Below are 16,884 nucleotides of genomic sequence, written 5' to 3' on the forward strand. Positions count from 1 at the left end.
TGAAATAAACAAGTGAGATGCAGGGGAGAGGGGGGATGATTATCCTCCTCTCACAGATGGGCTGAAGAGCTGAGAGCTTCACAGTGTGCTGAACAACTTTCGAAATCCTGCACTCAAGTCAAGGTCATGCAGGAAATGTGTGGCAGATCTTAAGTCTCAGTCTGAAGTTGCAGCCTTAAGATCAGTGTGTGTCCATGGTGACTGTTAGTTTTAAGATGGTGGGCCAGGAATTCTGCAGGGATCTGTGTTTTCTTATTTCTCATCCAGCACAGAAATTCACTATCCTTGAATAATTTTTGTGTAGCTGTTCTGGGTTGCCTTCTCTGAGTGGATGTGCTTCCAGGAGAAAAGGGGGGAAAATCTCTGCTTTGTGAGCAGATTAAGTGTTTTTAAAATGGTTTGTGATGTACTTTTAAAATTATTATTCTGTAGCAGCTTTGCAGGATGAAGTCCATATCCCATCCCATGTTAGGCCCTTAATGGCAGGCAGGAATGTTTTCCCTGTGCAAGGAAATGTGCATGCAGCTATTTCTGGGAGGCTGCTCCACACCTTCAAGTTTCCTTTTGTTTGTTCTGCTGTTGGGCTGGAATTAAACTGCTGCTGTGTCTCCATCACCTGTGACTGGGGAACAATCTGCTGTGAGGACAAGGGGCTCTGCTCTTGTCTTTTTTTCACTGAAAACCCTTACTTATGATGTCTAAGGTGGGAAAAAAAGGGATGCAGCAAATAACTTTAACCAGTAGAACCTGCACCCAACTGGAGTCTAATTCTTCCCTGTCCTTTCTCTCAGTTCATTTAGGGCTTCCCTAACAACACAAGAAAGCTTCAGGATCTGGCCTTCCCCAGGATTGCACTCTGTGAGGTTATTCCAACCTGAAGATAAGCTCCAGCCTAATGCTGTGCTAGCTGGGAACCCCCCTCTGCTTCCTGCAGGTGTCCCTTGGCTCTGTCCTCATTAGGAAGACAGATTCATCCCATGTCCAAACTGAAATCCACCCTTAATCATAGCTCTTCTGGGCTGCTGCTTTCAGTGCCTCAAGGCTGTCTGGAAGACACAGAGGCACCTCTCTCCTCCTGACAGATGCCCGGGGTTAGTGCTTTGCATGTCCCTCATTTGCTAAACAAAACAACCCAGAGACCAGGATTTTTTTCCCCTAGCAATAAAGGGAAGAAGGTGTGAAGGGCACTGGGGAAGTACAGGATACAGAGCAGGCTCAGAGAGAGGCAAAAACAATCAGCTCTTTCTTCAGCCACAAAGATTAGTTGAGATTTTGCTTTTTGCTATCTGTTTCCTTGACTGACTGACCAGAATGTTTGTGATGCAAGGGGAGGTGGTGGGAAAGGGGTTGTACCAGAGTGATCAGAACTGAGGAGGATTTGCATGTTTGGAGAGCAAGGCCAGGTGTGTTTGGAGTTGGTGACAGCCATGGCCTGGCCCTGATGGGTGCTGAGCATCCTTGGGTACCTATGGTGTAAATTCAGCAGCTCCAAGGATCCTGGCAGCCTTTTGCCTGCTCTTTGTAGCAGGTCTGCCCACAGCTGCTGCTGTGCTGGGAGGGGAGAAGGGGCAGTGGGGCTCTGCCTTGTTCTTCCACAGGCTTCAAGCAATGCCAGGGCTTGGGCATTAGGTGATTTTAAAGTGGCAACTCATTACTCAAGGGGAAGAAACTGTAGTGTCTTAGTGGAAAACACTGAAAGTTAATTCCCTGTTTTCCTGCTCCCTTTTGACACCTCCTGTCTCTGGCTGTTCTGTCTTGCCCTCCTCCACAGGCTGTGCCTCTGACATGCTGCTTGTGCCTGTGGGAGTGGGTCAGGCTGGATTCCCTGCACTGCTCTGGTCACAGATGTGTTCCCCTGAGCTCTGCAGCAGCACACTGCCTGCAGCCATCCCAGTGTGCTCCTCCACTCACTGCCCATCCAGCCAAAGTCATCCCTGGATCTCCTGTATGTGCTCCCCAGGCTCCTGAAAACACCAGGCTAAGTGTTAACAGCACCAGTTCTCTCCTGGCACTGCCTCCTGCAGTGTGGCTGCTCTTCAGGAATATCTGGGCTCAGTAGCCCACTCTGGAGTCCTGGGGAAACAGCAGACAGGACTGGGGTGATGTGTGCTGTGTCTGGAGGGAGAAGCAAGGAGCACACAGGAGAGAAGATCCCAGCTGTCCATTGCAGGTTATAGCTCCTCTGTACCTTGGAAATCAAAGGCAGGAATGAAAATCTAATGGAAAATCTAATGGATTCTCCATGAGGCTCAGAAGAACCAGCTGTCTGGCCTGGTGGTATGAGTGGTCACAGGCACTCTTGCCAATTGATGTGTGCCAGCACTTGACTCCAAATGGCCAAAATTGGGAAGCTTTATGTGAGTCAGACCCCTGCTGTCCCCAGAGAAGTCTGTGCTGGTGTGCCTGTGTGGTTTAGAGCTGGAGGGTTTTGCTCCTGAGCAGTCCAGGAGCTGACACCCTCTTTGAATATTTCTGTTTGCAGATTAGTGGAGGACCAGGGGAATAACAAACACAGTTTGCATTTTGGGCAGTAATTTTATTAAGCTGAAATGACTCTACCTTGAGCAAGGCTTGTGCACGTGTGGGTGTTCACAGGGGTGTGTGTGTAGGGCTGGGGACCAGTTCCATCACAGGTTATGCACCTTCCCCAGAAAGGCTCAGAGAAGGACAGCAGGATTTTACTTTATTTGGCACTGTCTGCTGGACACACATTCTGTGTACCTGGTGTGGCCCCCCTGCTCTGCAGAGCTGGCTCTGTGGGGCTCTGCACCAATCTGTCTCCAGGATCAAAGTCTCTCTTTCCTGCATGTGAATTTCCATCTTTATTCCCATTCAAACCATAAAGAGCACTCCTAGACTCTCTCCCTTCTCCTTTTTCACCCCATCCCCTCTGCCTGTGTCCCTGGAGTCAGGTATGAGCTATTCTTTAAATGAGAGTTTTGAACATGAAATACACTGTGTTAGCCCAGTTACTGAGAAGGAACAGATTTATCAGATAAATCCCAGCAGGCCTGTGCATGTCATTGTCTGGTATAGTGCAATAAAAATATACATTAGAATAAGTATAAATACATATTTACAGTGTACAAGTAAAGCCAGGAGTACAGACTCTGGGTTTGAGCTTCCAGGTACATAATGACTTAGACACAGCATTAAAGGGCCAAGTACATTTTAGGTCTTAGGAGAATAACTTGGGACTTACAGCAGTGGAACTGAGGGCAGCTTTCTCCTGGCAATAGATGAATTTTCCACTTGGACCATTTTGTCTTTGCCCATGATGGCAGCCTTCCTTCATAAGTCTTTGGAGTGAAATGGCCACAGCCCATTCCCAGGGTAATTCCCACTGGTGTCATTGTCCAAGGCTGTGTGCTCAGGGATGCAGTTATGGAGTGAGCCATGTGCTGCTACAATGCCCCAATTAACTGAAAACACTTGTCTGTGTCATAATAATGTTATAATAATACTTTGTCCTTCCTGTTAAGAACTCAGGGGACTCCACAAACCTGAGTGAATGGCCCCACGTCACTAGGAGGGGTGGAAAAACAAAAGCCCAGTGCAGTGACTTGCCAAAGGTTATAGAGAGAGAATTTGGCAGAGCTTGGAGGGGAACTGGTTCTTTACTTGCTCCAGTGCTTTGCTTCAACCCCTAGACCTGGCAAAAGGAGGAAATACCACTGCTCTCTTTGTGTAATATTTGTGAGGTACTTGCATGCTCTGCCAACATGTACAGGTTCAGTCACTTCCTCCTTGAGGAGAGTGCCTGGCAAGCAGAACTCTGGCCCTTGACATTGATATCCAGGGTCATTCCTGCCCATGCAGTGACTCAGGATTGCTCAGGACAGCTCTAAGCTGGCATGTCCAGCATGCAGGGAAATACTGTGGGACATATCAGCCCTGATTCCAAGAGCAGCCAGACTCTCCCATGGTACCAAGACATGGGGATTATTAGCTCCTGCTTGATGCTGTGGTGTGGCTCTTCCTGGAGCCTGCTTGGGATCTCTGCAGTGTGATGTGTCTGAGAAATGTATTTAGAGACCCCCTGTTATCTGCTAGGGATAGGAGCTGTTTCTTCAGTATTTTCCTCCCACTCTAAGCTAAAAATACAGCACAGTTAACTTGTCATTTGATCACAGTAAATGCTCTGCTGAAAGAAATTACTTTAAGGTGTCTGTTGGCAGAATTTATGGCCTGGGCAAGTCTCTGCAGAAGGCCTGTCCAGGTTGAACACAGCTGACTGAATGCAATCTATTTGCATGCCCTGGGCTTATCTTCCCAACCATCAGAGCAGAATGTGGTTACAGCACCAGCTTGGCACAGATTATTGCTGCCACCAGCCCAGGAGGCCCCTCCTCCCCACTGGGCAGCCTGACAAACTGGATTCTGCTCTTGGTGTAAATCCAGAGTAATAGTGACCTTGGAGGAATTCCTCTGGATTTACACTCGAGCAGATGATGTCAGATCTGGGCTGGTACCTGTTGCAATAGAAAAGTGAAAGCTCCCACAGGTTTCCTTTGGGATGTGCACGGCCCTGTGCCAAACACCAAAGCCAATGCATCGCTTGGCCAGCCCCCAGGGGAACACAGGGCACAGTGGGAGCTTTATCAGGTGGATGGAGGTGCTGGGGACAGTCTTCTTCCCTGGAGCATGAAGCAAAGACCTGGAGGCAGGCATCACTTGAGGCTGTGCTGGGTCTCGCGGTGCCTCCGCAGATCCACCTTGCGCTGGAAGCCCTTGGCGCAGAGCTCGCAGCTGAAGGGTTTGAAGCCGGTGTGCTTGCGGCTGTGGGTGATCAGGTTGGAGCTCTGGCTGAAGGCTTTGCCACACACCTGGCATTTGTGGGGCTTCTCCCCTGCAGGCCACAGAAAATGGTAAAAAAAACATACTTTAAGAGGTGAAGGAAGAGACATAGAAATGCATTTTAGCAGAGTCAGACCTACTTGGGCATCAGGGTGCTGCCATCACCCTCCTGGTGATGTGTGTGGATTGTGATCCAGTACCAGAGGATGGGAAGAATAAGGGCCAGTCCTCTCCAGCTGAGTGACCCATTCCCTGCACCCAGGGCTGGGTATAACCCCAACATGCACCAGGGGCTGGCCAATAACCACCTCCTTGTCAGGCAGATGTGCTTCAGCCTCCTGCTGTCTCACCCCACATGGAATAATGACTTTCCAGTGCCTCTGGACACTTATCCCCGGTGTCTGGGGACTGTGTACATGATGGGCCCTAATTTTCATTTTCTCATTGGAATATTTTGTCCCTCACCTGTGTGGATGTACGTGTGCTTCTTCATGTCTGACTTCTGGTGGAAGCGCTTCCCGCAGTACTGGCAGGGGTAGGGCCGCGTGTCCGAGTGGATCAGGAGGTGAGTGGAGAGGGTGGAGGAACGTTTGAATGTCTTCCCACACATCTTGCACTCAAAGCTTCTTTCCTGTTGGGGAAGGAAAATCATGGGATGTCTGAGGCTGCAAGACATGTGACAGAGCTTGAAGAGTGATGAGAACTGTAGATTTGATAAGCAAATGTCCTTGGCTCGTGGACTGCTAATGGTGGGTGCAGCACAAAGGGAATGCAGGGAGGGTTAATTATGGAAATGGATCACATCTTGTGATCCAAACTCCTGCACCCTTTTAGCAGGAGGTGAGGCACAGAAGAGCAGGGTAGCAATGATCCTCCCTTTCCTTCCAAGAAATTCTGAAGGGCAGTCTCAGATTTGAGACCAAGAGCTATGACCTGTGATTTTCAGAGCTCCTGTCCTCGTCACTGCATGCCACAGGAAAGGCATCACGTTTGTAACCTAGGAAGTGTCACTTCCTCTACAGTGGATTAAGCAAGAGCTGAGGGCCAGAGCTGGTTATCTGGAACCATGCCACCCACCTGGGAGTGGATGTTGGTGTGCTGCTCCAGGCTCACAGCGTGCCCAAAGGTTTTGCCACACACTTCACAAGCAAAGGGACGGGTCCCGCTGTGAGACCTTCGGACATGGACCTCCAGTCCATGGGGAGTGGAGAACACCTGCAAAACAAAATCCCAGTGATTTTTCTGACATGAGGTGGCTCCATGTCTGTTTCAAATTCCTTCTCTTGGTTTAATTCTGAACTGTAGCATTCCCACTGCCTTGTTCTCCTGACTGTGGGCCCCGCTCTGAGCCACACACTTTGGTGTGACCAAATGAAGAATGGGTTTCATGCTTCATGTGTGCAATGAAAATCCCTCCAGGCCCTCCCCACCCCAGAGGTTCTCATCCAACACACACCTTGTTACACTTCACACAGTGGAAGGTCTCCATGTCTGAGGAATAGTGCAGGCTGTAATCCAGGGGGGGCTCAGTGCTTGGCAGGAGGTGGCTCCCATACAGGCTGACAGGGTGCTCCAGCAGGGCTGACTGCATGCTGGAAGACATCTGCTGGTAGCTGTATGGCATGTGGAAAGCATCCCAGGAAAAGCCAGCTTTGTAGAAGGTTGGGGTGCTCACTGTGTTAGTGCAGTCCTTGATCTGCAGCCCTGGCATGGCCATCTCTGCATTTGCAAAGGAGAGGGAGAGGTGAGTGTCACATCATTGCCTGAAGTTGGGCACCTGTAAAAAAATTCCCCATCTTGCCTGACCTCAGGAGTTGCAGTTGGCAACTTCTCCTTCATTCAAATCCTGATTCCCCTGGTAAAGTTCTTGTTGTGACTTTGATTTTAATCTGAGGTAATTTTATGGCAAAGAATGCCATGGAAATTTTATGGCTAAGGAAATATTAAAACCCCTGCTAGCTCTCCTTGATGGGGTGTTTTGAACAAGTATCCTGTGGGCAGCTGCCTTGAGCCACATAGCACAGAGCTGCATTAAGGTTCATTCATTGTGAATAACTATCCTTCATTCTTTCTGCTGTAGCCCAGAACTGTAAAGAGAAATACAGAATGCTCCTGATGAGCTCTGCCTGGGGCGAGTTTGACCATTGATGTCAAAATAAGAGCTCTCATTTACTGAAAATCTGGGCCCAGTTTTAGGGGCTCCATAGCCAGCTCAGCCCTGATCTCTTTTGCAATTGGGGTTTGGGTATCCAACCTTGAGCTGAAGGGCCTGGCAGCATCCTGCTCAGGTACTGGACAGGGACACTTTCTTCTTTCAGTTCAGGTGGGTCCTTTTCTTGTTTTGGAACCACACATCCCAGGTCCTGTTTTTTTGATGTCCTCTGGTGTCCTGTCTCCTGTGGCTGTAAAGAGCAGTGTCACAGTTATGTCACAGTTCTGTCACAGTTCTGTCACTCTTGCTGTTACAAGAAGACTCTGTTTAGGTGAGTTTTGTACTGGGCACAGTACAAAATCCCTGCCTGGGCACAGCAGCCCATGCTCAACTCCCTGAGGAAGTGCAGAGTGATGCAATCAGCATTCAAGATCTGCCCATTGCTGAGGAAGGGAAATTCCAAGCAGGATGAGATGATAAGATCCTTGATACCTGATACAGTTAGAGAAAATCAACCCTAGAATTATTCTGTAAGAATAATTTCTCTATTTAAAACCATTTCCGTTTTTGTGGGTAACTAACAATCACTAACTTATTAACCTCCCCACCCCTCTCCTGAGAGAGCTGGGTATTGTTAACCTGGATTTGTGGACAGCTAAGTAGGGAAGCAGACAGGAGAGACAAGTACTTATGCACTGAGCCTCTTCTCCTCCTGCCCACACTCCCATTAATTTGTCCATGCTTGTCCCAGCCCTTAAAGACACCAACCAACCCTTGTTAAACTTTGTAGTAAGAATCTAAAATGGACAGAGGTCCAACATGTATCTTCTTTTTCCTGGAGATGGGACAGATCTGCTGAAGGACAGTATTTCTCTGTTGTCAAAACCTGTCACTGCACCAGACACAACAAATGGCTGAAGGCTGATGGCAGGAATGGAAATTAAAATGTTACCTCCTTTCTTTTTTATAGAACTTATCTTAGGGCTAGACTCTAATTTGATAGCCAGGGCTAGAACAAAGGGTAAATTGATCCTAAATTTGAATAAAGAAAATTTGAATGGTGCCTGAAGGAAGAAGATAATTAACCTGGCCCTGCCGCTTCTTGGATGGCTGTGGGAGAGCAGGAGCAGAGGGAGGACAGCAGGGATGGGCAGAACTGTGTTGGGTGGTGGTAACACCAGGAAGAGATGGTAACACTCTGAGGTAGAGAAGATGCAGTGCTGAGGGAATGTGGGCAGTGAACACAGAAGAAACTGGAGATGGAGGTGGCAGAGTTGTGAGTTTGTAGCCTTTCTCAACTATTAGTGGCCTGAAGTTGGTAGTTTTCCCCAAATGTGACCAACTCCACACAGCATCTTATAGCTCAAATCTCCCCAGCAAGCCAGCAGGAAACAAAGGGAGGGTCAGTGTGGATTTGGTGTAGAGAAAGGACACACAGTAAGGGATCAGCTTGCCCTTACACTGACATCCCTGTGTGGAAGCCCTTGGATGCTCTTTAGCTCACTGCTGCTCCCTTAGCTGCCCACTGAATTATTGCTTTACCTTGGTGTGTTCCTACAAGCCCAGGGGATGGATTGACTCACCAGTGAAGGCAGAGGTGACTGGACCCCAGGTGAGTACTGGCAGGTCATCTTCCACACAGCGGGGCTGGTGATAGGTGTGAGCCTTTTTGCTCTTCACCAAAAAGGAACGTGGCATCTTCCATTCACTTCCTGGGATGAAACACAGAAAAACTCCTGGTGAATCTCTGTGGCTTGGGGAAAAACTTCCAACTTGTTTCATATTAAGTGCACCCTGTAAAAATCACACTTCACAATCTACCCCAGGCTGAGGATTACAGAAAAAGAAACAGGGACAGGCTTAACCCAAGAGCTGTGTTACAGACCAAAACTGCCTGTGGAAGGCACATGTGAAGCCAGGGCCTGTCTCTAGTAGTCCTGCTGTGGCTACAGGACAGGCTGCATCTCTGATCTCCTCCCTGACAGGGGAAACCACAGGTTAGAGATGCCCACTGGAGATAGTCTGAGTGTTTGTGCTGCACCTGGAAGGGCTCAGTCCCAAGCCATGGCCTGGACTCTACTGTGAAATTATTATATAAAGAATAATCATAGAAACTACATCAGTAATAGGAGAGAGACAGGGAAATCCCTGCAGAGTGATGTGTGAAGCGTTTCCCTCTTGCTTGAGTAGTTGGAGTTCTGGCTGACAAACAACAGAGCAGAGGCGGAGCAGGAGGGCTGGGTGAGAAGTCACTTTTGGACCCAACTCAAACATTGCAGACCGTTGAAATGGCGGGTTAGGGACAAACATAAAATGCTGAAATTTAATCATACCAAATTCTCTTGCAATGTATGTGTTATCTTTGCTACCCAGAACCCAGCCCACCCTGTGCCTGCTCCCTGGGGCTGGTAACTGCTCTGATGGAGGCAGGATGGCAACAGGGACAATGTTGTGTGCAGTAACATCAGCTGGTGCCTTATTTGCATGTGTATTTGCATTTTCTCTTGCAATTGTTTAGGATAGAGGCACTAAAAACAAATCTTGCTATATTTCATTTGAAAAGTCAGCATTTAAGTACTGGCTCTCTGTTGACTGGAAACTGTCATTAAGTTTTATATTCCTCCCTGAGAGCAGTTCAGTGGAACCTACTTGTTTATAAAGAAAACCCCCCAAAATCCATAAAGTTTGCTCCTGTTAAGCAGGAGTGATATGAAATGTCTGTCCAAGGACAGAGCAGTCCTGGAATCCCAAAGAGGCAGGAATGGAAAGGTCTGTTCCCCAGGGTTCAGAAGTGCTACCCCTAAACATAATTACAGAGCTCCGTGGTGTTGTTTAAAGGTCTGAGGGGCACCTTTACAGTGGTGCCTAAAGCTGTGGGATTCCCACAGCCAGGTCTGCTGGGGACAGGGGAGTTGTCAGGGTGCCTCCAGCCCAGCTGCCTTGGGATATGCTGCTGTCTTTTTAAATCTGGTCCAGGATTCCCAGTGTTCCAGCTATGATTTCAGGGATAACTCTTGGCTTTAACCATTTTTTCTTCTGAAATGACTCACCTGTTTTTCTTCATCTTTTTTCCAAGAAATTTACATGTAGCTTGAGATGAATAATAGAAAACTGAGGCCAAGAGCACACTATTAATTTAATTTTAGAAAAAGGACAGAACAGCACTGAGGATGAACCCGAAGCAGGCCCTTGAGGGAAGGGGCACTGAAGTACACAGCTGCTTTTTGCTCTCCTGGAACTCTCAAATGAGGTTCATTCCAAGATCTGTAAAGAGTCTCTGCCCAGTGAAAAGCTGCAGGCACAGCAGTAGCTCCAGCTCAGTGCAAGCACAGGGGTGTCCTGCATGTGTTAAAACCCTCCAGCAGCTCTGCTCAGCCCCTGTCCCATTCCTTCAGCACTGCTGAGCTACCTGTGCACTGACCCAACCCTGCATTATAGACCTGTCCCAAGTTAAAGTGCTGCCTCAAACCCTTTAGACCTGGATTTTCCACTCCTGTCATAGGGAATTTCCCATGTGGTGGGGCAGCACTGTGTCCACAATGGGGGGTATTCACATCAGACATGGATTTCTGTGCCTGAATTAAGCAGCTCATCTCCCTGGGCTTCCTCCATGGTGGCAGTGGGTAACTGGAGGGTGAGAGCAGCATCCAGCTGTGCCAGCTGTGCCAGCCACTGTCCCTGCCCCCAGGCTAGACAATCCTGGAGAATCCTGTGGCAGCAGCTGGGCAGCTCAGCCAGGTAAACCAGAGGACTGGAGATGGCTTGAGCAGTCCAGCAAAGTTCCATGGCAGTGCCCATAAGCCAAGTGCAGACAGCACAAGGTCCAGCCTCTGTTTTCTAGTGGTTGAAAGCAGATGTCCATGAATAAAGAGAATCTTTCTGGATGTGTTTGTCCCAGCTGTGTAAAAGTCAAATTTGGTCCAGTATCCTGCCTGCTGATAAGGGCCACGACTGAGCACAACCATCCTCAATGGACTGAACGTTGCAAAAGGAAGTCACCTTCCCCCACCCCATTTTACAGATTAAAAAAAAAAGGAACTGGGAGCCCAAAGCAGAGTTAATTAACAACTGCACTGGACTGGCTTTGTGATTCACACAACCAGGCTAGAGGAAAGCTACAAGCAGAGATTGTGGGAGGAAAAAGGACGTTTTTTCCTAGAAACTCCAGATTATCTGTAGCAAGGGATCAGCTGCTCCTAATGGCTCACTGTATTTCCCAGGAAAAGCAGTGCTGTGGACAATGGACCCTGCACCCTGCTATGTTTTAGAGTTATTGAAGCTTCTGACAGAATTTAGCTTCAACCTTTTGCTGAAAATTAAACTTTCTTTTTTTGGAATCTGTTCATTTCAGCCCCTGGGGCAGCAGTTTCTACCTGGAATGGTAAGTGCACAAGGGAATTTATTGCTTGGGCAGGAGTGCCCATCCAAAATTGAAGTGTTCTGGCATTTTTGTTAATTCAATGTAGGACATAAAACCAGTAGGTGGCTAGAACTGACATTCTTATTAGCCTGCCATTCATGCAACTGTATAATAATGTTATAATGTGCCCTGAGGAAAAAAACAGCAGGAGCAAAGGGGAAAAAATCAGCTTCAGTATTTTGGGTACCTCACCTGAAGCACCTTAGAAGAGTTTCTTTCACCAGCTAGAAATTCCTCAGTCAGATCTGAAAGCAGATCCAGCATTGCATGTTCAAACTCAAAGTTCCTTCATCCTCAGCGATGCTTTTGGATGATTTTGCAGAGTATCCCAGGTAAAACTCTAATGAAACATTGCAAATGGGCTTGGTTTTTAGTTTAGGGGTGGCTGCTGACTCCAGGATCCTCATTTTACTGGATCCTGAAGCCCTAACTCTCACTTCACTGCACGTCAGCTCTCAGCACCCAAACCCACAGGACTGTCCTTTGGTGTAATTTAGAGGAAATTTATGCTCTCTGTGAATTAGGTTATGTAGCCTTTGGTAGGGACAAGGTTTGCAGGACTGTGCCCATGCTGAATTTGCAGTGAAAGCTCCATTCTAAAGCTGACTGGCATTTTTCTCTAAATTCAAGTAATTCTGTTTTCAGGTTTCCAAGGTTAATTGTAGAGACTGAAAGCTTTTTCTTGCTACACTCAGTGAAACATTAAATTTAATCTGGCATTACAAGACTAGAACTCACTAGTAGCACATTGCACCACGTCTTCAGGTAAGTTGATGAGTATACAAAATTTTAGGCTAAAAAGGGCTTTTTCCTTTCCATTGCTTAATTTATATTATTTATATCTTAATATTGCCCTTTTCCTGCTTTTTTTTTTTTTTAATTTTTTTTTTTTTTCTGGAAAAAGTGAAACTTCCAAAACCACAGAATAGTTTCTCTTTCAAAAATCTACCTTTTTGAACAAAAAACATGCAAAGTAGAACACAATGTGTCTGTGGTTTAGGAGCCAAAATAAAATAGAGGTTTTATGGACTCTTTAAATATAAAGTCAAATTTGAAAGAATTTCAGCTGTTTACAACAAAATCAAACATTTCTTCACTAATCCACCTTGCAAAATCAAATGTACTTGGGGCAAGTAATTTAAAAGCAACTTTTTCATTGGAAAAATGAGCAGGACATTTTAAATTCTTGTGGTAAGGCTGGATAAATGGACATTATGGCAGGAGCAGCATCTTATGGTGAAAATTTTGTCCAAGAAATTGAACAGAAATGCTGGTACAGCTGCAACACCCAGAAAAAAATGATTAGTCTGTAATTGCAGCACTTGTTTTCTAGGAAGTTCCCTGTGGTGTTGGGAATGCCAGTGGCTTTGGGAAACTTTGCCTTAGGCTTCCATGGATGGAATTATACAGTGCAATCTCCCAAATTCCAGATCTCCTTAATGTACAGATGCAATTTCAATGTGAACTTGCAAATCATTAATCTAGAATCAATCTTGTGACATGTGAAGCATCTATAAATAGGTAATTCCATATGCTAAAAGTTGTTAGATTAATCAGCCTATATTTTAAAAGGGTGGAGAAATAATAAAAGATAGATTCAAAGCAAAAATCCTGAATGGGAGAGGAATTGTCACCTATAAAAACTGGCACAGGTGATGGCAGTTGAGGTGTACTGCTCTCTGAATGTAAAAGTCTGGCTCTATAATTAAAATCAAAAACACAATTTGCCCTCTCCTCAATGACAAAGTAAAAAACTCCTCAGCTCCTGCTGATGGACCTGCCTGGGACACAGGTACCTGAGACCAGTGTCTCATCTCTGATATTTTGTTCTATTACCATTTCCACGTGTGAAAGTGAAGTACATGGCATATAATTTCAAAAGGTTCAATTCACATGAGTCAGGTGAAGTATTACCATAAAGGAATCCTCAGGACAAGTGGCTTAGGTAGTGGAATACGTTACAGACACAAGCAAAGGAGGAGTAAAAAAGCTTAGAAAAACATATCAGAAAAATGAAAAAAAAAAAAAAAAAAGCAATTAAAAGTGTTTAAAAGAATAAATCAATCACCTGTTTGAGGGACTGGGTTTACTGGATTTGCCTTGAAATCTCCTGAGACAAGCAAGACGTCCTCTTCTCTCAGAACTCCTCTTCCACTTTTTCACTTGCTCGCAGTCAGCTGAAATAGATACTTCTCCTTTTTCTCTCTGTTTTTTTCTTCCCCCTGTTCCCCTCCCTGATTTTTCAATCAGATTATTTGTGTCAAAATCTGGCGGTGAAGAAACAGCCAATAAGAGGCAGAGCCCAGAAAGTATTTGCTTATCAAAACTTCCCAGGACTTTGACAACTTGAAGAGAATTCACGATGCCCAGCTCGAAGCCCTGGGGGCAGCACCCTTCACTTTTGAGGGCAGCTTTGCCTTCTGCAGGAATACTCCTCTGTCATATTGACAAAAAGCATGACACAGGAAATAATGTACTGAGCAGGCATTTGTTATTTTGTCTTTTCCTTAAAAAAAAAAAAAAAAATTAAAAAAAGCCCTTAAGAAACCTGTATTTTTACACACATTCATCCCCTGCATCATATCTCTCACAAACAGACACACCATCTGTCTCACACACACACACACTCACATACTTGGGGCTCATAAACAAAACCATCAAGCACATATGCACAGAATTATTTTATTCCAGAATGGATCTTTTATCTCTCCAATTTCCAAGGAAAAACGAATAAATACTTGCACGGTATAACTGAAGAAGATGCGTGTTAATCACCCTTCATTTTCCCAGGCATATGTGTGTGCAATCCACACATATTTTAGGCATTGCTCTATCTATATACAGCTGTATACAGGGTATAAATATAGATTTAAGAAAGCTCATTAAGCAAGCTCATTAACAACAGCTTTGCAAAAAGCTCTTCAAGAGCAATAATAAGAATTTGCACTTCTATCGATTGCTTTTCAAAGAATGGGTTTGCAAATGTGAAATAATTGAGTGTCAGAGTAATGGCCCAGTGGAAGGAGGGAGATTGGGGCAGGGCAGAGTCCCCAGGTTGTTCTCTAGCACAGGTGGGAACAGGAGCTGGAGAACAGTTTTTTCTTTTAGAATCCTTGGGAGTCACTCTTATTTGGAAACAAATAGGGAGAGCTGAAATCCCCAAATACCTGGGAGAGAGAAGGGGAGTAACTCCTTGATTCCACCAATTCTCTAGCTATGCCAATCCTTCTGGCTGTGCAGGTGCATAGTGGCATGAGCTGTGTGTGCCCTCAGATGTCCCCTCCTGTGCTCACTGCTCTCTCTGTGCATGGTGGAACTGAGAGAGCAGAGATGCCTTCCAAGGAATTTATCATTCCAGAGGGAAGTTAAGTGTACAGCAGCTGTGCTGAGTACTGGACTGCCACCAGCAGGAAAATTCCTCTGGAAATGGAGCTTTCCTGCTCCCTCTGAGCTCCCAAATGCATTTCACTGCTTCCTACAGCTGCATGGCTCTGCTCAGGGTGGGGAACACCAGGAAGGAAAATCCTTTGTCTGTCCTGGGCCCAGCAGGAGGCTGGGGCTTCCCTGCTGGAGCAGATGTGGTGCAGGGACACTCGGGGCTGAGAGCAGAGGGATCCTGCACTGGCCATGGCAGGGCTGCTGTGCCTAGCACCGTGTGCCACGAGTGCCAGCTGTGGCATTGCCCCATGGCACCGGCCAGGCTGTGCAATGGGGTTGATGCAACTCAGAGATAGGAGCGTGGATTTCACCCGCATTGAGAAAGATTCAGATTTTGATCTTAACCCATCTGTCATTTACCGAGCATAATTAATTCTTGTTGTTTATAGAAGTGAACAATCCCTTTTCCTGCTCCCTCCTCCCCTCCATATTTATCTAGCCAGGTTTTGCATGAAAGAAACGTTCCCAAGGCATTGTGCTTGGAAGCTGATTTGCATCCTCTTAAACACAGGCATTTGAGGGATTACATTTCCCGCTACAAAAACAAGCATTGTAACAGAAACCCAAAATGTACACTGCAGCTTCAGAGTTTTGTATGAAGACAGTTACAGGAATTAAACAAAACAGGAAAATGACAAGCTGCTGAAAAGGACTGAGATGTTATTTGATGAAACATTGGAGCTGGCTTCTGCCAGCACCCCTGAGCTCAGACTTCCCGTTGATACAAAGTGCAAATGGCTGCAGAATGTGGCTCCTAAACTCAAGACAATCAAAGTCACTCAACCACACAAAAAAACCCCAAACTCCTCAGAAAACTAGTTGTGTCAAAATCTTTAAGGCCCCTTCCAGGGCACTGTAAGATTCTCTGTTCAGTAAAACCACCCCAGCCAGCTGATTTCAGAGGTGGTGCCTGTGCAAAGGAGGATGCCTCCATCTCCAGTGCCAGTAACAGCTGGACCAGCTCTTCTGCCTCCCCAGGTAGCCATGAGCTCACAAGGCCCAGATGTAAGTGCAGACAGACTGACCCCTGAGCTAATGGCACAGAAACTCTCATTCAGGACCAATGTCCCCACACTGCAGAGCCTGCAGGGACATGGGGACACTGCTGTGGTCTCTCCAGCTCTCACCCACTCCTTCTCCCTTTATTTAATTCCAGGGATTCCTGTAGAGCAAAAAGTTCGGCTTGTTGTGTTCTACTCTTCCCTGGATTTCTGTCTATGGCTTCTGTTCATCTCTCCACTGAAAGCACCATCAAAAAGTGATTTAGACAAGCTCAGTTATAAACCCAGAGAGCTGGAGGTGCAATCGAGGCTGGAAGAACCTTTGAGCTGACCCCGTGTGGTCATTCTTGTTTTATGTTCTTCCTGTTGATATAATTTTCTCCCTTTTGTATTCAGGCTCAGCAGAGAAGGGAGAGCCACAGAGAGCTTATCTGGACTCCCAGAGCCTTGTCCTGGCCCTGACCCACACAGGCCACAGGGGATGTAGAGAGCCCTGCTTGCACACAAGGACATTTTAATTTTGTGTATTGCTCTGAGTGCTTACTACGTGTCACATGCTCCAGTGCATCCTAAGTAAACAGATTTTTAAATGTACAGCTCAGTAATAATAAACAGGTTAATTACAACATAAAATGTCTCTTTTAGTGCAGTTGTTTCTCCTTTCAAATCCAGCAGCAAACCCATGCTATAGCATCCATGTTTTCTTTGTCAATTTGACTGTTACAGCAATTAAGCCCCAGTAAAATAACACGACTAATTGCTTCCAGCTCTTTTCTGAAGCTCTTCTTAATTTCCACTCTTTTCTGTGGCAGATTAAACAAACATGTCCTCTGCACATCAAGAAAAAAGAAAATTACCATCACTCTGTCCAGACCATAATAAATATTAATTGCCAGGCACAAGGCAGGACTAGATTAAAAATATGCTGGCTCCAAGCAACTCTTATCTCATCGTGAGGCAGGATCACCCACTGCAGGTGCAGCGGGAAGGAACTATCTCAGTCCTGCAGGGATCAGAGCTGGAAAACACAAAAACTGCTGCACAAGTTCAAAATCAACCCATCCCTCTCTGATGGG

General features: G+C 46.3%; 1 protein-coding gene and 1 long non-coding RNA gene across 2 annotated transcripts; one reads left to right on the forward strand and one right to left on the reverse strand.

Annotated features, from left to right (window-relative positions):
• Positions 1-2,385: 2,385 nt before the first annotated feature.
• GFI1B (growth factor independent 1B transcriptional repressor) lies at positions 2,386-11,582 on the reverse strand. The gene is given in 8 exon segments (XM_079324614.1): positions 2,386-4,849; positions 5,263-5,428; positions 5,875-6,012; positions 6,254-6,516; positions 7,052-7,169; positions 7,171-7,199; positions 8,533-8,661; positions 11,562-11,582. Coding segments are annotated over 7 exon segments (1,008 nt in total). The 5' UTR covers positions 8,648-8,661; positions 11,562-11,582; the 3' UTR covers positions 2,386-4,670.
• A 3,452-nt stretch (positions 11,583-15,034) lies between these two features.
• Positions 15,035-16,441, forward strand: LOC306811167. The gene is made up of 2 exons (XR_013776619.1): positions 15,035-16,065; positions 16,205-16,441. It is a non-coding gene; the product is annotated as an uncharacterized lncRNA (long non-coding RNA).
• The last annotated feature ends 443 nt before the right edge of the window (positions 16,442-16,884 follow it).

Source organism: Erithacus rubecula (assembly GCF_903797595.1).
Source record: "Erithacus rubecula genome assembly, chromosome: 21".
Taxonomy (NCBI): domain Eukaryota; kingdom Metazoa; phylum Chordata; class Aves; order Passeriformes; family Muscicapidae; genus Erithacus; species Erithacus rubecula.